At 46.7% G+C, this 24,434-nt stretch overlaps 1 protein-coding gene and 1 long non-coding RNA gene across 4 annotated transcripts in view; one reads left to right on the top strand and one right to left on the bottom strand.

The window, feature by feature from the left end:
• Arfgef2 (ADP ribosylation factor guanine nucleotide exchange factor 2) overlaps positions 1–24,434 on the bottom strand; it is an 89,416-nt gene that overhangs the window by 4,852 nt on the left and 60,130 nt on the right. For all 3 annotated transcript variants that reach the window (XM_031372803.1, XM_031372804.1, XM_031372805.1), the window contains exons 26-37: positions 23,043–23,194; positions 21,875–22,047; positions 20,836–20,996; positions 19,013–19,143; positions 18,728–18,857; positions 15,885–16,020; positions 13,907–14,045; positions 13,745–13,799; positions 11,731–11,845; positions 7,931–8,061; positions 3,195–3,363; positions 1,438–1,576 (exon numbers count right to left, since the gene is read on the bottom strand). In XM_031372803.1, coding sequence (XP_031228663.1) covers positions 1,438–1,576; positions 3,195–3,363; positions 7,931–8,061; positions 11,731–11,845; positions 13,745–13,799; positions 13,907–14,045; positions 15,885–16,020; positions 18,728–18,857; positions 19,013–19,143; positions 20,836–20,996; positions 21,875–22,047; positions 23,043–23,194 — 1,631 coding nt within the window. The remainder of the gene's footprint in view (positions 1–1,437; positions 1,577–3,194; positions 3,364–7,930; positions 8,062–11,730; positions 11,846–13,744; positions 13,800–13,906; positions 14,046–15,884; positions 16,021–18,727; positions 18,858–19,012; positions 19,144–20,835; positions 20,997–21,874; positions 22,048–23,042; positions 23,195–24,434) is intronic.
• LOC116091410 lies at positions 10,243–16,335 on the top strand. Its single transcript, XR_004119023.1, has 2 exons — positions 10,243–10,384; positions 15,907–16,335. It is a non-coding gene; the product is annotated as an uncharacterized LOC116091410 (long non-coding RNA).

Below are 24,434 nucleotides of genomic sequence, written 5' to 3'. Positions count from 1 at the left end.
AGAATTGTGAGTTCAAGACCAGCCTGAGGTTGTGTATAGGGAGACTGTCACAGGAAAGGGTAGGAAAGAACCATTTTCTTTTAATTAAATAATTCTCTGAGCCAAGACTTATAAGTGCTGGGTGTGGTGGTGCACACATATAACCTTAACACTTAGAAGGTAGAGCCAGGAGACCAGAAGTTCAATGTCATCCTTGGCTTTATGGTCAGTCTGAGGCCAGCCTGGGCTACATGAGACCCTATCTCAAAAGACCAAACAAATGCTGGGCAGTGGTGGTGCACGCCTTTAATCCCAGCACTTGGGAGGCAGAGGCAGGTAAATTTCTGAGTTCGACACCAGCCTGGTCTACAGAGTGAGTTCCAGGACAGCCTGGGCTATGCAGAGAAACTCTGTCTCGAAAAACCAAAAACCAACCAAAACAAACAAAAGGCAGAAGTCTATTCTTACTGTAAGACAAATGGAAACAGAATAAAATTGTAATAGTAAAAAAAGAAGGAAAGAATTCCATTATTTTAGAGGACATATGAATACTGTAGCCCACTCTCTTCCCTCTCTGTTTCTGGGGTATGCATGTGCGTATAACGCTAGGAGCTGAACCTAGAATGTCATATATGGTAGGCAAGTGCTCTATTACTGTACTTTGTACCCAGCCGTCCTCCCCAAATGGCTGTCAATGTTCCATTACAGAATACACCAACACTGATATGGTGATAACTGAAGCTCGCACTGACAGTCAGATCACTGAATGACCTCCTGAGGGCTGCACTGCTCTGCTGGAGACTGCTGCCCTCCTGCAAGGTCAGTGCTGTGTGCTAATGTTTCAGGAGTTAGAGAAGGCTTGGGAGACTCAGAGCCCAGATTCAGCAGTAGAACATCACAAGGCCAAATTCACAGCCCAGCATCAAAGAAAACCACAAAACCCGAGGCTCCCCAGCCTTCCGGAGATGCCAAGGAAGTAGGTGGAAACTGGTGGCTACTTCTTGCACTTCGGCACTTGTGTGTGCTGATCCTGCTAACCCTGTGACCCCCATCTTCCTAGGAAGAAGGGATGAAAGGGTGCCAGGCCTCACAGCCCATCCTTGGACCTCCACCCAGGAGGGATGGTAACCGACCCTCCCTCTGTCTTAGGACTCAGACATCAGCCCCAGGGAAGAGTTGGAAGAGTTGGTAAAGCAGTAGCCCTGCCTACTCCATTCAGTATTCTCAACCTGAAAGAGTGGAGGCAGCAGAAGGAAGCCAGCTAGTCAGGGCTCCTTACTGAGTAGATATTTCTCACCTACTCTTTTGTATGTAGTTGGGCTGGCCTGCAACTCAAAGAGATCCATTGCTTCTGCCCCCCAAGCGCCAGCATAAAAGATGTGCACCACTACACCTAGCTCTCTTACTCTTTTCCATTCACAAAATTAGGATGGGAAAATAATGGGAAAACAATCTTACTTTAGAAGTCGCTGCTGTATTTCACCCCAGGAATCCCTGCGGTTCTCATCAACATACATTCTAAACAGGATCCTTAGGCAACAGGCCAGGCTGCTGGTTTCTTGTTTGAGAAGATTGGGTTTGGACTTGCCCTTGAAGCCTAGAGATAATGCAATCACATCAGCGGTTCATGTTACCAGCCAGGACAGTACTGAGCCTACGGCTGGGGGAGGCAGATGCTGCAGCCATGACTGTGCAGATGACCTGTGCAGACTTGGTGCTTGGTGAAGCCATTAGCCTCATGGTAAGTCTCTCTTTAGAATGCTAGTGTTCAAGGTAGCTAGAGGGCTCAGCAGGCAAAGGCACTTACTAGGCAAGCCTGGAGACCCGAGTTAGCTCCCCAGAACCCACATAAAGGTTGAAGGAGAGAACTGACTCCACAAAGTTGTTCTCTGACCTCCACAACACACAATCTCATGTCATGCACATACAATTTTTAAATTTTAAAAAAGAATGCTAGCGCCAGGAGGTGGTGGCGCACGCCTTTACTCCCAGCACTTGGGAGGCAGAGGCAGGCGGATTTCTGAGTTCGAGGCCAGCCTGGTCTACAGAGTGAGTTCCAGGACAGCCAGGGTCATACAGAGAAACCCTGTCTTCAAAAAACAAAAAACAAAATAAAACAAAAAAACAACAAAAAAAAGAATGCTAGCGCCTTTTTAAGTTAATGGCTTTTTAAAATTTTGCCTACAAAGTACATATAAAAACATAATTTAAAAAGAAAAAAGTATAAAAATCCCAATCAGCCAGAGATGTGCCAAACACTCTGAACAAAAATCCCCATAGACAATGGCATGGTCAAAACCTTCCCACTGGGAAAAGAGATTCTAAATTTAAAACAGTGACTTAAGCCAGGCATGGTGGTGCATGCCTTTAATCCCAGCACTCAGGAGGCAGGTGGATCTCTGGTCTACAGAGTGAGTCCCAGGACAGCCAGGGCAACACTTTCTCAGAAAACAAATAAGCACACACCTCAGGGTGAAGCATAGTGGTCCACACCTACAATCCCAGTAACCAGGAGCCTGGGACAGTGGGACTACTGTGAGTTTAAGACTAGCCTGAGCTACCAGCAAATTCTACGTTAGCCTAGGTGATAGCAAGAACCAATTTTTTTTTTTTTTTTTTTTGGTTTTTCGAGACAAGGTTTCTCAGTATAGTCCTGGCTGTCCTGGAACTCACTCTGGAGACCAGGCTGGCCTCGAACTCAGAAATCCACCTGCCTCTGCCTCCCAAGTGCTGGGATTAAAGGCGTGCGCCACCACCGCCCGGCGCAAGAACCAATTTTGTTTCAACAAAACAAGGACTCTGGGGAGACTGTTAAGGGATGGTACCAAAAGTCTGTAATGTGTCTCTATAAAGTTCAAAATAACAAAACTCCTACATTTTCACCCTTGGAAAAACAAATTTTACATAAAAATACAGGTTAGAGAGACAGCTCAGTAGTTAAGAGCACTGGCTCCTCTTTCAGAACACTCAGGTTCAGTACACACCCAGTACACACATGAAGGCTCACAACTCTAAACTCCATTTCCCAGGGATACAGTCCCCTCCTCTAACCTCCTAGGACACCAGGCATGTAGGACACAGACATAAATGCAGGCAAAGCATTCATACACATAAAAAACAAAAAAATGAAATTAAAAGCATTATTAAAGTATCAGAATTCTCCAAAGGCTTTGGTGTTTCAGGGATGTGGCCTGTCATGCCCTTGTGTGCCTCACCAGCTCGCCAGAGGACGGTCCGCTGCTCATAGTTGGAGTTGAAGGCCTTGGAGAAGGAGTGGGACTCCTGCAGGCAGTCCAGCAGCTTGAACAGGTGCTGGGAAGACATGAACTTGTACATGCCCTGATTCTCCGTCTCGATGTGGATATCCGCATCTAAGGTGTCTTGCTAGAGGGGAGAGACAAGATGGGGAGTGAAGAGCTCAGTGGGGACTGAGGAATTCTGGGAAGGGAGACAAGGCACTGCAATTCTCCCAGAGCTATCCTTGGGACTGTTTCCACTCAGTCTGTCTCTGGCTGGGAACCACGTCCTGAGAGGCTGTGTGGTGGTGGGCTTGGAGGTCCACGCTCCTGTGCTGTCTCTGTGGCCTAAGTGGGGTGTACTTTCAACCCCTCACACAGCACCATGGTGTCTTTTCAGATGTGTTCCCTGTGACAGAAGGCCCAAGTCCCAAACATAACTGAAGGGCAAGCAAAGGGAAGCAGGGCCTAGCTGGTCCTCAGCGCTCAGCTGATCACTCAAGCCTCTGACTGCTGTTAGCTCCAAAGGAAAAACCAGCTAAGCAATATATAAAGTGCTCCAAATTGTTAGTCAATGTGGAGCCCAAAATCTGAGACAGGCCCAGAGATTTCTGTACTTCTAGAAATTTCTAGGAGTCAGCTGTAGCTATCATAAGAAGCTGAAGAGAGAAGACAGTAAAACTTCCTGAGTTCATCTGTGACTCTAGAGCAGTCCTTATTAAAATCCCAGCTGATCTACTCGTGCAGACACACATGTGTTATCCCAGCTGAGACAGGATGGCTGCAACTCACGTCAAGGCTAGCCTAGGCTACACATTGAGTTTCAGGCCAGTCTGACCTATATAGTGAGACCCTATTTTATAAAGTTGATGTTAAACCCCATACATGATCTGTATTGGCAGGTAAACTTGAAAGTGTATTGGAGGGCTAAAATATTGAAAAATATTGGAAGGATGGTATATTCAGCTTCCAAAACAAATACTAAAAAGCTCCAGTAATCAGGATAGGGTGGTGCTGGCACACAGGTGAACTAGCCAGCATGGAGACATAAGAAATAGCCCTTATATCAATGGTAAACTGACTTAACACAAGTGCCAGAAAAATTCTCCAGGGAAAGAAGAGATTGTATCAGACAGTACTGAGGACATGTGACCATCACATGCCAGAGGCAAAAGCCAGGTCCCACCTTACACCATTAAGAAGAACTATAATACATTTAAAGATCTAAGAGTAAACTTTACATAAAGCACTCTTTTTTCCCCCTTGAGACTGGGTCTTTTTTATACTCACTCAGTAGACAAGGGCAGCCTAGAATTCACAGAGATCCAACTGCCTCTGCCTCCCAAGTGTTGGGATTAGAAGTGTGAACCACCATACCTGGTCACTTAAATAAACCTCCTTTTCAAGACAGGGTTTCTCTGTGTAGCCCTGACTGTCCTGGAACTCACTCTGTAGACCAGGCTGGCCTCGAACTCAGAAATCCGCCTGCCTCTGCCTCCCAAGTGCTGGGATTAAAGGCGTGCGCCACCACCGCCCAGCTCACAAAACCTCTTAAAACACAGTTGTACAGCTAAGCATGGTGCTGTGCACCTGTAACTGCACTGGGGCCGTAAAGGTAGGTGGACTGGACGACAACAACCCACAAACCCTCTAAACACAACTGTAAGCCCAGTCTGTGTGAGCGTGACCTGGAGAGTGTCTTCCTAAGTCTGACATCAGAACAGAGGACGAAGGAAACCGGGGGCCTGAACCTCTTTTCTTTTTTTGTGTTTCGAAGAAATTGCTGCACCAGGCAGTGGTGGTGCACACCTTTAATCCCAGCACTTGGGAGGCAGAGGCAGGTGGATTTCTGAGTTCAAGGCCAGCCTGGTCTGCAGAGTGAGTTCCAGGACAGCCAGGGCTACACAGAGAAACCCTGTCTCAGAGAAAAAAAAGAAAGAAAGTGAAAACAAGCTCAGCAAGGTGGCATGCACCTTTAGTCCCACGCCTCAGGAGGCAGAGGCAGGCGGATTTCTGTGGGTCTCAAAAAAAAAAAAAATCAAAAAACAAAACAAAAAAAATAATCAAAAGAAAGAAACTGAAAACACACCTAGAAAGGGAGTTCTCTAATAAGGACTGAGCATGTGCTGGATACAAGTGACGGTCTTAACAGGAAAGCAGTAAGTTTAGAATGGTGAGGAAGAGAAAGAAAAGACAGGGAAGCGGAAGAGGGATTTACTGAGTTGGGAGGATAAAAGCGACACTGGGAGTAGGCCAGACAGGAGAGAGGCAGCTGGACTGGGAGTGGGGGCAGGGCAGGAGAGGGCAATAGCTGCAGGAAAGCATGAAGAGTACAGAATGTCAGGGTGCAAACTGGGAGACAGTGAAGACAGCCACTGCAGGGAGCTACAGATGAGAACATGATGCAGTGGGACTATGAACCAGTGTCCAACTTTGTAAACTTCACAGAAACTTAAACATATAATCATCACATGATCATGCAATTCAGCTCAAACGATCTACCCAGGAAACATGTCCATTGAAAAACTGATGTAATAAGGCTCAGCAGTTAGGAGCACTGGTTTCTCTTCTAGAGGGCCTGAGTTCAACTCCCAGCACCCACATGTTTCTGATGGGATCTGATTCCCGATTCTGATGTGTAGGAAGACAGAGAGCTCATACATGAATAAATAAAAACTAAACAACAAAAACCTGATATAAGATGTATATAACAGTAAAATGAATGTTTATATCTTTGTTTTCTTTTTTTTTTCTTTTTTGGTTTTCTGAGACAGGGTTTTTCTGTGTAGCCCTGGCTGACCTGGAACTCACTCTGTAGACCAGGCTGACCTTGAACTCAGAAATCTGCCTGCCTATGCCTCCCAAGTGCAGGCATTAAAGGGTGGGGCTAGGGCTCATTTTTCTTTTCTTTTCTTCTCTTTTCTTTCTCATTCTCTTTCCTTCTTCTTTCCTTCCTTCCTCCCTTCTTCTCTTTCTCTCTCTCTTTCTTTCTTTCTCCCTTCCTTCCTTCTTTCCTTCCTTCCTTCCTCCCTTCCTTTCTTTCTTTCTTTTTTGTTCAAGATAGGGTTTCTCTGTATATAGCTCTGGCTATCCTAGAACTCACTCTGTAGACCAGGCTGGCCTTGAACTCAGAAATCCACCTGCCTATGTCGCCTGAGTGCTGGGATTAAAGGCATGTGCCACCACTGTCCGGTTCTTTTTTCTTTTTTAATGAATAAGAGTACTGCTATGCAGTGGCCAGTGCTAGCTTCAGGAGTGCTGGGTTATAAGAAGCCCCAACTACTGCTATACCCAGTATTAGCCATAATGGCCAGAGGAGCAGCTGTGCTATGGAATGGCCACGGCAGAACGTTAAAAGTCACCCACATGTACACGAACTACTGCTGTTCTGTGTAATACAAATAAACCCAAAGCATTCAGCTAGATTAATGAAATCACACATTCTACGTGAGCAGCTCTGAACAGGCAAATCCAGAGACAGAAAGTCTAGGAATAACTCTCAGGGTCAGGAATGAGGAGCCACTGACGGTCATGGCGTTGTTCTCACAGGGGTCAACACATTCTCAAATGACAGTGGCAGTGTCTGCACACTCTTGTAAAAACAAATGACTAAACTGCACTGTTAACAAAAAAAGAAATAAAAGCACGCCTTTAACCCCAGCACTCGGGAGGCAGAGGCAGGCAGATCTCTGAGTTTGAGGTCAGCTTGGTCTACAGAGTGAGTTCCAGAACAGCCAGGGCTACACAGAGAAACCCTATCTGGAAAAACAAACAAAAAAGAAAAATGAAAAGAAGACAGAAAATGGACAGACTTGAACATGCGGATATATTATGATCAGTAGTAATTATCCTCTTAGCCGACAGCAGGGCTGAGGCAGGGGGTAGCCTCCGACTCTGCCTGTTACAGGTTTCTGGGTGGCTGCAGCCCCTCGCTCAGAGCATGCTAGCCTCTGAGGGGCCATAGCGAGTGGGGCTGGTTCCCTGCTTTCACTCTGTGAGTATTGGGGTCAAACTTGGTTGGCGGGCTTGGCAGCAAATGTTCACCTACTGAGCTCCATGGCTCACAGGATGGCTTCAGGGCTTTCATACACACTATCCCTCTCATGTTTTGTTTTGTTTTTATCCTCTGGTTTAATTTTCTGCTTTTGATTTTTGAAACAAGGTCTCATGTAGCTCAGGCTAGCCTCAAACTGGCTGTGAAGCCAAAACTGTGGCCTTTGGCTTACAATCCTCTCTGCTTCCACCTCCCAACTACTGGGGTTACAAGTGTACCTTACTACACCAGGCTTGCTCTACTCACAGTTTTTGGTTGTTGTTTAAAAAAAAAAAAAGGTCTCAATCAGTAGCCCAAGCAGACCTTGAACTTACAGCAAGTCTCTGACCTTAGCCTACTGAGAGCTGGGCTCTCAGGCATGTGCCCTCACACGGCTTCCCTGGTTATGGAGAGAGAAGTCATACAGTTATCCCTGAGATAAACAACACTCTCCCTAGCACCAAGAAAGGGGTGGCAGCGTAGCTCAGGGGATTACAGACCTTTGACTTCAGTGTTCTGTCTCTGTCTCAGGTATATATTGTTTCCTGTGCCCGTGAGGTTGGATAGAGGTGCTGGGTTGGGGACTGGCTACCTGTGCTGGTTCCAACATGCTGCTGCTGCTGCTGCTCACAGGCCCCCACTGTCAAGAAGACTGCTCCAGCCCAGGCCCTGGGGTGTTTACCTGGGCAGCAACCATGTGCTCCGCATCCTCCTTCTTGCTGGTGGCAGGGTAGAAGACGATGTTGTCAATGGTCTGGATCAGCTCTAGCTGGACCACACACTTGATGAGGAGGCTGGCCAGCAGTCTCTGACCTGCATCAGATGATAAAGATGAACCCTGACCATGACTCAGCACTCTTCACTGAATTCCTCCTGTGTGCCCAGCACTTCTTGGTGCTGGTGCTGGGGCATGGCCATGGATGAGAACCCTGCCTCCCAATCCGGAGCACTGGAGATATGAGCTAAGACCTAAGAGTGACACCCACTGGCATGACTGGGTAGAGAGCAGCATTGGGGTTGAATTGTAAGTTTAAATAAAATCCCAGGAAATATCTGTTCAAAATAAGGTTATGAAACAACAAAAGGGGAAAAGGAAAAAAGAAAAGGGATGAGGGAAAAGAGGGAAATAAGGAAAATTGGAAAGGAAAGGAAGGAAACGAGCAAGGTCTGCAGGAGAGCTGACAGCAAGTTTCACTGTCAGCCACAGCTCTCGGGCATTACAGTGTGCACTGCACCCTTGCAGTAGGTGGGCAGGATGCCAGTGCCAGCCAGTCAGCCTTTGTGAGCAGGCTCACCTCAGCTTGGGCGGGAGGGGTCAGAGGAGCTCTTCTAAATTCTTAGTTTCTGGGCCATTGCTTTTCCAGTGTGGCCTTCTGCATGTCCTATCTCTCCAAGCCCATTCTTTAGGGTACTGGAGCCATGAGGGTCTGGATTTGATCCGAACCCTGAGAGGGTAAAAGGAGTTGGGTGCTCTGAGGGGTGGTGGCACTTTCACTGGTCATAGTTATTTCTCCTAACTTCCTGTTTACACCGGATGCACAATGATGCTCCTGCTACTGAAAACTGCCTCCATCTACCCTGTGTCTCCAACTCCAGGGGTTTAGGCAACTCTCAAGTGTTGGCTGAATCATGATCCACTATGAGAACTAAGATGGATAGCTTAGTGAGAGAAAGTTAGAAAGCAGCTGTCTTCTAGGGTTTTTTTTGTTTTTGTTTTTGTTTTGTTTTGTTTTGTTTGAGACAGGGTTTCTCTGTGTAGCCCTGGCTGTCCTGGAACTCACTCTGTAGGCCAGGCTGGCCTCGAACTCAGAAATCCACCTGCCTCTGCCTCCCACGTGATGGGGGTTAAAGGTGTGCACCACCACTGCCTGGCTGTCTTCTAGTTTTTAAACATGGGTGTAAGAGTCTACAACTATAGAACATTCCTCTACATACAGAATGTTCCCACTTTTGAGGGGCCGGCCAAGGATTCAGTTCTGTGCTAGAATGTTTCCCTGGCATGTGACTTCATGGGTTCAGTGTCCAGCAACCCCTGAAATAGTTTTGTTGTTGAATGTGTATGAGTGTTTGCCTGCATGTATGTCTGTTTCCCATGTGCAGGCCTGGTGCTCACGGAGCCAAGGAGAGGACACCAGAACTGAAATCACAGAAGGTTATGAACCTCCATGTAGAAATGAGAACCAAATTCAGGTCCTCTGTAAGAGCAGCCAGAGCTCTTAACTGCTGAGTCACCTCTCTAGCCTCCTAATGAATTTTAACTCTGAGATTAGCCAGAAGTGGTGGCACACCTCTGATTCCTGCACTCGGGAAGGATGCAGGACTCACAGCTCCGTGAGATCCAACTCATCCTGGTCTACGCCGAGATCCAGGACAGCCAGGACTACATGGAGAGGCCTTCTCTCTCTCTCTCTCTCTCTCTCTCTCTCTCTCTCTCTCTCTCTCTCTCTCTCACACACATACACACACACACACACACACACACACACACACACACACAGAAACACAAACCAAACTATATGGCCAGGGTATGGCGGCCATATCACTCTGGAGGCTGGGGCAGAAGGGGGAGGACTACAGGTTCAGGCCAGCTGGACTGCTATGTTAGATTCTGTCTCAAAAACAAAACAAAAAAGAAACTGTGTAAAGACCTGGGCTCAGAGGGAGGTATGGTTAGGAAGGGAGGAGAAAGAATTAACTGTTGGCTGAGGCACAGCAGGGGCCAAAACACCTCTGCAGATGCTGTCATCTAGCTGCTCTGAGTGTTCTACTGCAATGGATTTATACTTGGCCCTGTCCAAATAATGACCTTAGCTAGCTAGGGGTGATGAAAACTCAGACAGCCTTCTCCCCTGAATACGGAGGGGTCTGTGGCTGTGAGCAGTTTCCAAAGGGCAGTGCCTCAGTCCCTGGGGCCTTTTTAATGCATTTCAATGTGACATATTCCTTCAACAGACACCGGATCACACACTGCTTTTTCCCACTGTGGTACAACCTGGCATGTGAAGAATGTGGTGGGACTGTTCTGAAGACAAAGGATAGAGGACCCCACTTCAGATGGAACAGAACACTTGGAAGTTCTGACTCCTCAGTCTGCCAAAGGCATGTATATGTATGTGGCCCTGCCTACTACAGACTGGTAAGTTCTACCAACTGTCCTTCAGACGTAAAGTGGCTTCTTAAAGGCCAGCAGAAGAGTAAATGAGAGTGCCAGCACGTCACACCACAGGGTCTGACAGGGCAGCCCAGGATGGCCTGGAATTGGCTGTACAGATCAGGGGAGAGGCATCAGACCCAGAGATCCACCTGCCAGGATTTAAGGCATGCATCATCATGCCCTACCTACGTCAAGTCCAGTTCTTTTTTTCAAAGATGTATTTATTTTATGTATGTGGGTGTTATGTAACTTGTAAGTCGGCACACCAGAAGAGGAAATTGGATCCCATGGGACTATAGTTACAGATGGTTGGGGGCCACCATGTTGGTGCTCGGAATCTAGGATCTCTGAAGAATGACCAGTGCTCTTAACCACTGAGCCATTGCTCCAGTCCACATTCTAGTTCTTTTTGTTTTGTTTTGTTTTGTTTTGTTTTTTGTTTTTTTTTGAGACAGGGTTTCTCTGTGTAGCCTTGGCTGTCCTGGAACTCACTCTGTAGACCAGGCTGGCCTCGAACTCAGAAATCCACCTGCCTCTGCCTCCTAAGTGCTGGGATTAAAAGCGTGCGCCACCACTGCCCGGCAACATTCTAGTTCTTAAAGTTCTTTTTCAGCAAAAGAGAGTAAAATTCCCTATGAGCAACATTAAGAGACAAACCAGAGAAATAACTGGGACTAGTTTGCAGAGCACCCACTGCCCCAGGTGGGTGTGACACATGCACAGTGGGTTCTCACGCACATCGAAAAAGGCTCCACTCAATCATAATTTAAAGTAGAAAATCATTCCAAAGATATGATTTTATTGAGGTATTCCCAAAGATCATGTAAACAGGTGTAACCTTAACAGACAGCAATTTGGAAACATCTGCCAAATATCAATGTTCTTGTTACCCCCACCCCAGAGCTAGTTAATTCCTAGCATTTTTCTAAAGATGTGTTAAAATATGTCACACAGAACAGTATACAGGGTGATAGTCACGAATGACGTAATAAAGCCACAGTGTTCGTTAGTAAGACCCATTTAAACAAAGATGCATCTGTTGGGATGGAGGGCAACAGTATGAAAGAATGTGCAAACCTTATGTATCGATAGCTAACAATACACTAAGGGAAAAGTGGATAGTGCACACTATCCCATAACTGGCATAATAGGGGCGGGGGTGTGTGTGTGCTGGTACATATGTGAAGGTGAATGTGCATTGGCAACACTGTGGCACAGGAGAGAGAAGGAGCAGGAAGGGAGGTGTATCCTCTGGCACCTCTGTGCTTTCCAAATACGTGAGGCACAAAACAAGCAAATGAAAACACACCCAGACTAAAAGGTCTTACTTGCATATGGCGTCCCCTTCCAGCTGTCGTCGGTGGGGTTAGACAGCTGGCTCTGTCCTCTTTCGGAAGCATTTCTGTCTATGCTGCTTAAAGACTGGCGGTCCAGGTCCACATCCTAATGCAAAGAAAAAAAGAATGAAATGTTCGCTGCTCTTCAGAGTCCAGCACAGATACGACTCTCAACACCAAGACTCCATGTTAAATTCAGTTAAAACTTCACATTCTCTTATTCAAACTCAAGGCATTTCTCTACACATTATAGAGTTGGTCGTGACAGGTTTCCTTCCTTCCTTTCTCTCTTTCTGTCTTTCTTTTTTTCCACTTCCCCCCAACCCCCAAACAGGGTTTCTCTGCGTTCTCTCAAGACAGCTTTAGCTGTCCTGGAACTTACTCTGTGGACCAGGCTGGCTTTGAAGTCAAAGATCCACCTGCCCCTGCCTCCTGAGTGCTGTGATGAAAGGTGTGTGCCACCACCAGCAGGCCTGAGTGTGACAGATTAAAAACTAGGTCAAGTCAAAATTAAATCAGCAATGGTGCAGCTTTTTTTTTCTTCTACTGATATTATAATGAAAATTTAAAAGCAGAATTAAGGCCGGGCAGTGGTGGTGCATGCCTTTAATCCCAGTACTTGGGAGACAGAGGCAGAGGCAGGTGGATTTCTGAGTTCAAGGCCAGCCTGGTCTACAGAGTGAGTTCCAGGACAGCCAGGGCTACACAGAGAAACCCTGTCTAGCCAAACAAAACAAAACAAAAAATTGTTGTCCTTTTATAAGAAAAAAGAAAGGCCAACAAAATGGCACAGCAGGTAAATAAAAGTGCCTGCTGCTGATCCCCAAGGCCTACATGATGGGCACGCAGAACTTACTCCTGCAAGGTTTCTTCTCACCTCCACAAGTATTCCAAGCAGGCATTCTCTCTCTGTCTCTCTCTGTCTCTTTGTCTCTGTCTCTCTCTGTCTCTCTGTCTCTGTCTCTCTGTCTCTCTCTCTCTCACACACACACACACACACAAAATTAAAAAGAAGAAAATGTTTATTTATCTTTAGGTTTTGGGAGACAAGGTTCCCACTCCATAGCCCTGGCTGTCCTGATCATTCTACAGATTGGGCTAGGCTTGAACTGGCAGGTGAGAGGGCCATTCTTAAGAGATTTAAAGACAGACACATGCTCACAGGATCCAGTCCATGGCAAGAGCAAACACCAAGGATAAGCAAAATGTGTACAGTGCATACTGCAGAAGGAGATTTCTGTTTTGTTTTGTTTTGAGACAGGATAACCTTGGCTGTCCTAGAACTTGTTCTACAGATCAGGTTGGCCTCGAACTCACAGAAATCCACCTACCTCTGCCTCCTGAGTGCTGGGATTAAAGGTGTACCATTACTGCCTGTAGGAGACTATTTTAAAAAATTCTTTCTAGCTGGGCAGTAGTGGCACACACCTTTAATCCCAGCACTTCAGAGGCAGAGGCAGGTGGATTTCTGAGTTTGAGGCCAGCCTGGTCTACAGAGTGAGTTCTAGGACAGCCAGGGCTACACAGAGAAACCCTGTCTCGAAAAAAAAATTCTTTCTGTACTTTGTAGGAAATTATAAAAGCCTATTGGTTCTCTTGCGGGGCACAGAGAGGCTTACTATGTATTCCCTGGCTGGCCAAGAACTCAGAGGTCTGGCTGCTTCTGCCCTAAGTGCTGGGATTAAAGGTGTGCACCATCATACCCAGCAGGCATATTAATTTTAGATCGTATAAACTTTTTCATTCTCATAAGAAAGCTTCAAAACACACAGGCTGACTACTGTTTTAAATTACATTTTATTTGCTTACTTTATGTAAGGGCAGGAGGGGGCCTTGTGCCTGTGGGAATCCAAGGACAACTGCACTTCCCTCTCTCCACCTTGTGGGTCTAGGGTTCTAAACTCAGGTTACCCACTGGGTGGCGAGCACCTTTCCCCACTGAGCCATCTCATCAGCCTAGGCTGACGAACCTTCCAGAGATATGAGAAGAGAATAAGGAACCTACCAGATGTCTGTCCGACACCTCTTCCTCCATCCCCGCGGGCCTCCACGTCAGCAAACTTAAGGGAATAGGAGAGAAAGCAGAGATCAGCATCCGCTGCCCCTGGGAGCCTGGCGATAGACACCCCGGGTGGCACAGACACATCCCACACGCCTTAGCACTTACACATGTGGGATGGTGGTTTTGAAAATATCCAACATGCAATTGCAGGTTTCGTCCCAGACAGCAGGGCTGAACTTCTCTCCATTGGATATCACTAGGTTCTCTAAGCAATTCGTACCTGATCGAGCCAACTGCTCATTATCTGCAAAATTCAACAGCATCTTCGTTCAACGTTAACTGTTGTCCTGACACCAACCAAACAGGACCCGAGTCTGACGGGACCATGGTCTCTATCTGACACTGTGAAGTGGGGACTGTCGCTGGAGGTCTGTAGGTGTTAATGAAGCCAAGCTATGAAGAACAGCTGTTACAGCTGAAGGATGTCACCCCAGGGGATCTCTTCTGGCCTTCACAGACATTCGGCACACACATGGTGCACAGACATACATGTAGGAAGAATACCCATACACATATAGTTTAATATATATATATATATATATATATATATATATATTTTTTTTTTTTAAAGAAGTTCAATGATTCAGTCAGTTTTGCTGCGGGAAGGGGTGCTTTGTTACTTTAACTTGCTCACAAACAAGAAATGGCATAAGATGCATAAAAACAGTATTTCTGGGCTGGAGAGATGGCTCAGCAGTTAAGAGCACTGACTGCTCTCTCAGACATCCTGAGTTCAATTCCCAGCAACTTCATGGTGGTTTACAACCATCTGTAATGGGATCTGATGCCCTCTTCTGGTGTATCTGAAGACAGCTACAGTGTGCTCATAAACATTATTTAATAAATTTTTTTTTTTTGGGGGGGGTTTCGAGACAGGGTTTCTTTGTGTAGCCCTGGCTGTCCTGGAACTCACTCTGTAGACCAAGCTGGCCTCAAACTCAGAAATCTGCCTGCCTGGGGCTAGAGAGATGGCTCAGTGGTTAAGAGCACCGACTGCTCTTCCAGAGGTCCTGAGTTCAAATCCCAGCAACCACATGGTGGATCGCAACCATCCATAATGAGATCTGACGCCCTCTTCTGGAGTGTCTGAAGACAGCTATAGTGTACTTACATGTAATAATAAATAATCTTTAAAAAAAAAAAAGAAATCTGCCTGCCTCTGCCTCCCAAGTGCTGGGTGGCATGTGCCACCACCGCCCAGCAATAAATAAATCTTAAAAAAAAAAAAAAAAATCAGCCAACCTCAAAGGCACTTTCATCCTTTGGCCCAATTTGGGAAGGATGGATTATATAAAGTTCTCTAGTTTGTTTATTTAAAAAGAAAGAAAACTAAAAAAAATAAAAATAAAAAACTTCCTTTAAAATTGATCATTTTTGCCAGAAGGGCATGGTGGCACACACCTTTGACCCCAGCACCTGGGATGTAGAGGCAGGCAGATCTCTGGGACTCTGAGGCCAGTCTGGTCTACAAATTGAGTTCCAGGACAGCCAGGGCTACACAGAGAAGAAAAAAAAATGTTAACTGAATTTAACTTTGCCCTAGGCCAAAATGGGATCCATGTCCAAGGGATACATGGTCTTTATCTGGTATACACTAACATGAACACATAACCCCTCAAAAGGATGTCCACCGATGAAGCTGGTGACAGTAACTCCAAAAGTACTTTAAAAAATAGTTTACTACAAAAAATTACAAACACATAAAACTTGAAAGAAGGTAGTTGGGGGAATGGCGCATGGACACACAGAGGGACACATGAATAGACAGACACAGGCTGGGGAGAGAGGATGGAGGGAAGAGAATTACAAAAAAAACTTTAGCGTTCTCTCTCTCTCTCTCTCCCTCCTCTCTCTCTGCTACTGCCCCCTCTCTCCCTCTCAATTAAACCTCTTACATGTGAAAAAAAAAAAACAGCAAAACCATCTTTAAAATGTGCTTTATAGACCAGCCTGGGAATGGACTAGTGGGTTAAATTGTACAGTGTCCCTTGGCATTGCATTTATACTTTTATAGACAGAAAATTAGTTTCCCATAAAGAGTGTGTAAGAGGAAACATTGCCCCTCCCCCCACTTAATGAATACCTTGTTTCACGCACCACTGCAGCTGTGCAAACACATCGGAGAGAAGCACTTCATTCAAAGCCTCATAGAACTGGGTGAATACGTCACAAATAGCATACAGTGCATGATTGCACGTGGTTGTCATCCACTCTGATTTCTGAAGGAAAAAAAGATGAATCTTCAAAACTAACATCTCTGGGGTGAGATGGCTACTCTTGTAAGCAAGACTGTCATTACAGTAAGTATCAACATCTCCAAACTGTCTACGTCCACTTGCTCACTCACTATCTCCACAGTCAGATCCTACAGAAACAGTCAGGTGTGTGAGCAAATGTTTGCTGAAGAAGATGTGCACCACCATGACATTCATATCTGAAAACTGCATTGTATGATGTGCTGCACCGTGGACTCAACAAATACTAAACTGTCCCTTAAAATAACACAGGAAAATAAAAACTGCATACGGGCTGGAGAGATGGCTCAGCAGCTCAGAGTTCTTGCTAGGCAGTCATGAGTGCTGGAGTTCAGATCCTACACCCTTGTCCCAGGCACCTGTTACCCCATGTCTGTGGGAAGGGCTGAAGGCAATATGGCACTGGGGCTTGTCAAGTGGAGAAAATGGGAGCCTCACATTCACCAGGAGATCTTGACTTAAAGTAATAGTGGAGTATGAAAGAGGAGGCCACCCAGCACCTTATCCTGGCCAAGGTATGTGCACACATTCACACACACACACATTCTCATACTCACACACGCACACACAATTTTTAAAAAAAATGACTGCATAAAAGTATGAGAGAAATATAAAAATGATTACACAGTCACAGAAAAGAGAAGAGTCACTAAACAGGGTTCTCAAAAGGGAAATCCACTTTCCTCAATGGAGCGACACGGGGTAAAGGAGTCACACTCAGTGTGTGTGTGTGTGTGTGTGTGTGTGCGCGTATTTATTTATTTATTTATTTTGGTTTTTCAAGACAGGTGTGAATGTGTGTGCATACCTTGGCCAGGATAAGGTGCTGGGTGGCCTCCTCTTTCATATTCCACAATTACTTTGAGTCAAGGTCTCTGTATATCCCTGGCTGTCCTGGAACTCATTCTGTAGACCAGGCTGGCCTCAAACTCAGAAATCTGCCTGCCTCTGCCTCCCAAGTGCTGGGATTAAAGGCGTGTGTGTATTTTTTAAGACAAAGAGAAAGAACAAAGTTGGATATGCAGGGAGAATGTAGGAACAGTTAAAGGAGGGGAAGAACACAATCAAAATATATTGTGTTAGAAAAATTTTAAGCTAGCCATTGGTGGTGCACATCTTTAATACCAGCATCTGGGAGGCAGAAGCAGGCAGATTTTTGAGAGTCTGAGGCTAGCCTGATCTACATGTGGAGTTCCAGGACAACCAGGGCTGTTACACAGAAAAAAAAACCAAACCCTGTCTCAACAGCACCCCCCACCAATAAAAAGAAAATCAAGATGCCAATGAGAGTCAGACTACAGAGTGACCTCCAGCCCACTCAAGCTACAGGATGAGACTGGGTCTCAAAAAACAAACAAAAAACAGAAGAGGAAGCAACTCAGAAAAGGCCAATGTCACAGGACAAAAAGCCAGGTCACAACAGGAAGAACATGGTGACCAGTGGTGGCAGGACACATGCAATCTAGCCAGCCAGGAAGAGCCTCTGCATGTGCAGAGTGCTGAAGTAAATTAAGGTAAAGGGCTGGGTGGTGTGGAGAAACAGGAAGTCCCACACAGTGCTGACAGACATGGGTGAGGCTCGGTGTGTGGGCATGAGTGCAGAAGTAAGGCCTCCCGGCTTCCTGTCCTCAAGAAATGAGAACCCAAGTGCAAGGGACTTTAAGAAGGACCACTTGAGAGCTGAGGAGGTGGCATGTCTGGGAAAGTCCTTGCCCAGCAAGCATGCGGGCTGAGTTCAATCACTAGAATCCATGTAAAAAGCCAGTGCTGGGGCTGGGTGTTGCAGAAACAAAACCCTGGAGCTGGGTTGCACGTGTGCACCACATGCTTCCTGCTTGCTAGCCAAGCATTGTTCTAAAATGAATATTTATTTATTTTATGATGAGGAAAAAATTTACTCTAACATTAAAGGACAGGGCAAATTTCTACACTGTGACCGCAAATGTATAAACTGCTTAAGTAGGAAACACAACATAGTGGCAGCTTCAGTTTCTATGTGATAGAGGTGTGAGCTCTGTGTATCAGAATAATTCATCTAGTGCATGTTATTTTTATGCTGGCATGAGGGGGAAATGTTGTTCCTGCAATAATGCTTTAAGAAAGGGCCAGTCAGGCAGTGATGGCATGCACTTGTAATTTCAGCAGTCAGGAGGCAGAGGCAGGTGGATATTTATGACTTCAAGGCCAGCCTGGTCTACAAACTAAGTTCCTGGTCAGCCAGGGCTACACAGAGAAACTCTTGTCTTGAAAAAAAACAAAAAAGAAAATAAAAGAGGAGGGGCTGTGCTTGTCTCCACGTGTCTCCACTGTCACTGTCGCTCCACTATGAGTCCTGTAGGATCAGGTCAGAGTGTGGAACACAGAAGAGGAACAGCCAGGAGCCTGCAGGGTAGGCAGGCAGTGTCCTGGCCCAGGAGGGCAAACCACGAGGAACTTCCTTTCCCTTTTCCCAGAAAGGGCTCTCCCAGGACCAGCTGACACTGGCCTAAGAGGGACAGTGCTTCTATCCACTTGTAGAAGCGCTTTAAATAGTTGTGTGTTTCAAACCCCTGTTATCTGGCAAGACAACCTCAAGAAGGAGGTCAGCTAGGCCTGGGCCTACCACATCCATTCACAGGCCACGCTGTAGCCATGACATCCATTCACAGGCCACACTGTAGACATCACCCACCTCCGATTGTTGCTCAGGAAGTTTCATGTTGTCAAAAATTCGAAACACAATTCTGAACAGGTCCTGCCACCAGTGCTTTGCAAAGGTATGACCATAGCTCTTCATAATCTCAAACATGACCGTGAGTCCCCTGGAGGAAAATAAAGGAGAGCAGGGAGCAGGTGAGGAAGAAACCGCCAAAGATGGAGGCAAGGGTGGGGGTGGGGAGGTGTGAACCTGGGGGTGGGGTAAGAAGCTACTCCTTTTAGTAACATCGATGTCCAGCTGCCCTGGGGATCTAGTTACCTTGTGCGTACATCTAACTTGCATCTGTTAATGATGCAGGAGAGCTCAAACAGGATGGGAAACCAGCCTCTGACCCAGACCCTGTCACCAGGAGCCACATTCATGTCATCGCTCGTGTACTCTTGCAGTACCTGAAATGAAAATCATGTTTCAGCAGGGCAGTGGTGGCTCATGCCTTTAATCCCAGCACTTGGGAGGCAGAGGCAGGCAGGTTTCTGAGTTCGAGGCCAGCCTGGTCTACAGAGTGAGTTCCAGGACAGCCAGGGCTATACAGAGAAACCCTGTCTTGAAAAAAACCAAAAAAACAAAACAAAACAAAAAAACCAAAAAACAAAAAAAAGGAATTCATGTCTCAGATGTAGCCTAAACAAGCAGGAGCAATCAGAAAAGCAGCCACACAAAGACTGAGGCTCCAGACAATCTTTTCCCCAAACTCTCTCTTCAGCAGTATAGAAGGGGGAATCCCAGAGACTGAGAGAGACATTCCCCTGGCCACTGAAGGTGTCATCTCCATGAACCTACAGACCAGAGGGAGGCAGCTCACAAGAGTGCTGGAGCAGAGAGTGTTTTATTAGAAAACATGCTAATGGGCTGGAGAGATGGCTCAGTGGTTAAGAGCCTGGTCTTCTAGAGGTACTCAATTCAATTCCCGGCAACCGCATGGTGGCCCACAACCATCTGTAATGGGATCTGAAGCCCTCTTCTGGTGTGTCTGAAGACAGCGACAGTGCACTCTTATACTGAAACGTACTACTCAGTAGCCGGAGCTACTAGTTACACAAGCTGCCTAGCCCACAGGCACTTATACCTAAGTGGTTGTCCATCAGGTAGCTGGGCTGGGAGACTTTCCACAGCCTGGTGCAAAGCTCCATATCAACTAGGATGTCTGTGTTCCCATCATTTCAGTGCTTTGGAACCAACCCTTAATTGTTCACAGGTCTCACCCAGAAAGATGAGCCACACAAGGAAACCCCAAACACCTTCAGAAGCAGACAGAGGCGTCTTCTTCCTTCCTTTCCTTTTTTCTTCCTCTTTTCTTTTTTTCCTTTTCTTGTTTAGAGAAGGTGGCTGTAGGGTGGGCTCTGTTGCACACAAAGCTCTGTCACAAAGCTCCATGACCAATCCACAGAAGCAATTTGGAACTGTGATTTCTCAGTGTGTCACAGTGGCAAGTGTCATTTCTTAAAAGGGGGACTTTCTTTTTTGTTTTTGAGAAAAGGTCTCATTATCTAACACTGGCTGTCCTGGAACTCACTCTGTAGACCAGGCTGACCTTGAACTCTCAGAGCTCCACCTCCCTCTGCCTCCTGAGTGCTGACATTAAGGCTGTGCACCTCCACTCCTGGTTTCTATATTTAACGTTATGTCTATGGGAGTGTGGGCTGAGCATGAGCCTGCAGAGACCAGCAGCTGTATGATCCTCTGGAACTGGAGTTACAGGCAGCTGAGAGCTATATGATGTGGGTGGTGCTGAGACTAAACTCAGGTCCTCTGAAAGACAGCAAACACTCTTCTCCACCACATCACCAAGGCCCGACTGTGTCCTTTCCTTCACAAGGAACATGAGTGTCTTGACCTTTCTGGCTAAACAGACAGCTAGGGCACTGTCACTTTTTAGGAGTGCAGTCTGCGGAAAAAAGCTCAGTATGAACAACTGCCAGGTCATGGTAAATGCCTAGAATCCCAGCACTCAACAGAGTGAGGCAGGAGGATTGCCTTAAGTTTGAGACGTGCACACCCAGCACCAGCAGAAAGAGCTTTGTCAGTAGTTTTGGCCCCATGACTTTCTGGCCCACCCACAGAAGCAAGGTGGGGAGACACACCCGAGGCCTCTCTGAGACGTATTTTCCACAGAAGCGGATGAGCCGGATGGCCTCCATGCTGGTGTCAGGGAAAGCTGCGTTGCAGGCGAACTCCGACAAGCACTTTACAGCATCCTGGAAGGAGTCGATGGCTGCTGGGAAGTGGTGCTGGAAGATGGTTGCTGGGGAGACAAAAGGAAGCGAGGTTTGGAAATGGAGGGGCAGGACAACTGCCTTCATGGATGCAATCACACCAGGGCTACTGAAGGCTTCTCATAGCTGGCAGACTTCCTTTGTGCCTCAACTTCCTCTTTGATAAAATGGAGGAAATAAAATCTCAGTAGTTCTGTTTACAATATCCATGAACACAACTATGGAATACTAAACATCTGCTCCCAGGGGAGACAAAGACAAGCTTCCCGTGAGCCTGTCGTTCTCACCTGGTCCGTGTCCTTGATTCCTTGTGTAATAAGCTGTTAAGACATCAGCACTAAACAACAGCCAAGAGCAGCACAACTCCTGCCTGCAGCAAGCTTGTCTTTCTATACAAGGCACATCAATATGTACTCTGGACTCCACATCATGCTCCTGGCCATTTTCAAAGTGTAATCACCAACAGAAAGCAAGAAAAAATGGAAACCGTGGCACGTGACAAACTGCAGAGAGGATCTCTACATGCCCCGATGGGAGAGCCACCTTGGTCTGCCTCGGCTCAGAGTGCATCTTGGTAACTTGGGTTTTCTGCTGCTCTACACACTCTTGTGTTCTCAAAAGACCACAAAAGCAGAGGGAGAGTGGTGGGGGTCAGGTCTACCTTGTAGTGAGCTGGCAGCTCCAGACATGAGACCTGCTTGGATTGAGAACTGACTGTGTTTCACTCACTAGACTGCTGTAAAGATGAACACATGCCAAGTGCTTTCCACCCTGCCCATGTTCACTCATCCTGTTCACCCAGCAGAGCCTGAGCAAGGAGCCCCACAATAGTGAGATGAGCAACTAAGAAGAGTCGTCTGCTAGACTGTAAGGGAGATGTCAGACAGGAGGGAACGGAGATACTCACAGACGATGTGGCCTGTGGTTTGGAAGGCCAGCTCCACAATGTTCCCATCATGGTCAGAGGCTGCCTGGTGGAACACAGCAAAGATATTCTTCCAGCCTGAGCGGATGTTGGCTGCCTGGGAGCTCACCATCTGGGCGATGCATCGGATCACCATGTCCCGGATGGTCGGGGACCTGGCAAGAGGTGGGAGGGTAGGAAGATAGAGACACTCTGCCCCTTCAGCACATTAGAAAACTATGTTTGAAAGCACATCGTAATGCATACTCACTTAGCTCAGCTCTCCTACCCTACTCTGAAATCAGAGTGACCACCCTGCAATCGTAAGGTTAAGAAGAAAGTGCTACTGAATGTCAGACAGAATCAAGGAATGGAGGAATCTGAGTTTATAAGGATTTGGGCTATGGGGCCAGAGCTGGGGCTGGCTATGTCTGACTTCTTGCTCAACAGTACACTGTCTGTGGCTGAAGCCACTCTGTTGGCTTTCCTACCCTGCTCTCATTTCAGTCGGTGAGTCACCCCACTACCAAATCTTTGAGGCAAGGTATATGTTCATGCTAAATACACACAAGGATTGGAGATACAATATTTTAAATTTAATTGTATGGGATGATAGGATAAATGGCTCAATCCCTGCCATAGCAGCAAGGTTGGACACATACCGCCTGAATACTCATGACAGATGTGCATACATGCCTGCAAAGCTAGGAAGCCACACAGTCAGGGGGAAATGTGCAGGCTGCACAGGCTGTGCTCACTGAGCACACGGCCCACTCGAAGGGGGCAAAGAGAAAACCCACAGAGCAAAGAAGGGCTGACTTCCTATACACCCAGCTTCGAAACCTCATGAAACAGGACTCCTGGTTATTTTCTACACAGAATTTTCAAATTTCTTGGAGATGTGTGTGTGTGTGTGTACATACACACATATATGTACATATATCTGTGTATGTTGGGGAGATGGGGATTGGATCAGGATTGCAGACATTTAAGCAGGGGCTAAAATAATCCCAATCCCTTCAACTATGTATTGATAAAAGGAGTTTTTATCCATTTGTTCAACACCACCACCAAGAAGACAGAAGAGAATTCATCATGTGGTTAGTGGTGGGAGAGACTTTTAGACACCAACAGGGATGAGACCCAGGATCTTCACAATGATGTGCACTACCTGTTTTTCTTCATAATATGTTCAAATGGCCTCAGAAAATCCTTCTGAAATCGGAAGTTGGCTAATTCTCCCTTCTCCAGAAACTTCATGGAGAGTTGCCGCAGTGAATCAACAGCAAAGATGGCCACATCTTCATTGGGGTTACAGCCGACCTGGCAGAACAGGAAGCAAAAAGCAGGCTCAGCACAGCAACAAAGGCAGGCAGCCCCTGCGACCCCTGCGGGAGGCTCATCTAGAGACAGAAAATGCTACTTCTTGGCTGAGACCTGGCCAGTGTTGTGCAGGTGTCACAACGGAAGACCAGCAAGCCTCCTGCCTCCTTCCCTGGCTGGGATTGCAAGTATGCTTGCTCCTTCTCTCCTTTTAGGTATTTGTTATCTTGGGTATGCATGTGGTATATGCACTCATGTGTGTACAGCATGTGGAGGGGAGAGGTGTATTGAAGTCGGTGTGTTCCTCTATTGTTTTTCACCTCATTGTCTGAGCCAAGGTTGCTCACTAATCCTGAGCCCACTGATTGGTTTGAACAGCTGGCCAGGGAGCTCTAAGGAGCTTGTCTCTGCCTCTACCTGGGGTTACAGATGTGCACTGCCTAGTCCAGCCTCCATGTGTGTTCTCAGGATCAAAAGCAGGTGCTCATGTTTGAAAGGCAGGGACTCAGAGACGGAGTTATGGCTCCAGCCCTCTGAGCAGAACGAAACCTTGAGTAGAAAAGTGAAGCATGCTGGCCTATGCCAGCAGCTAACTGTTTTAGAATGGCTATCCTGATGTCTTCTAGCTTGTCTCTGACTTACAAACAAGTGACAGTTTTAAGAGCAGCAATGGGGCCTGTGTGTAAGGAATTCTGATGCCCAACAGTGTGTGAGTGTGGCTTCACCACAGGTCATAGGAGGAGACCATAGGGCTCCCCAGGCCACCAAGCACCATCAGGGTGTCCAGACACTACATTTAAAACAGAGTAGCGCAGGGCGGTGGTGGCGCACGCCTTTAATCCCAGCACTTGGGAGGCAGAGGCAGGTGGATTTTTGAGTTCGAGGTCAGCCTGGTCTACGGAATGAGTTCCAGGACAGCCAGGGCTACACAGAGAAACCCTGTCTCGAAAAATTAAAAAAAAAAAAAAAGTAGCAATAATATGTGCAGGTTGGCTGTGCATGGTGGTGTATGCCCTTAATCCCAACACTTGGGAGAGAGAAGCAGGAGGACCTTCTGTGAGTTTGAAGTCAACCTGATCCAGGACAGGCAGAGATACATAGTGAAACTGCCTCAAAGACCTTTAAATAAAGAAAGAAATAAAAAGAAGAAAAGGGGCTGGGCAGTGGTGGCACACGCCTTTAATCCCAGCACTTCAGAGGCAGAGGCAGGCGGATTTCTGAGTTCGAGGCCAGCCTGGTC

The sequence above is a fragment of the Mastomys coucha genome, unplaced genomic scaffold (genome assembly GCF_008632895.1).
Source record: "Mastomys coucha isolate ucsf_1 unplaced genomic scaffold, UCSF_Mcou_1 pScaffold15, whole genome shotgun sequence".
In the NCBI taxonomy this organism is placed as follows: Eukaryota; Metazoa; Chordata; class Mammalia; order Rodentia; family Muridae; genus Mastomys; species Mastomys coucha.
The sequence above is the reverse complement of the archived record's forward strand: the minus strand, read 5'-3'. Positions and strand labels throughout refer to the sequence as shown.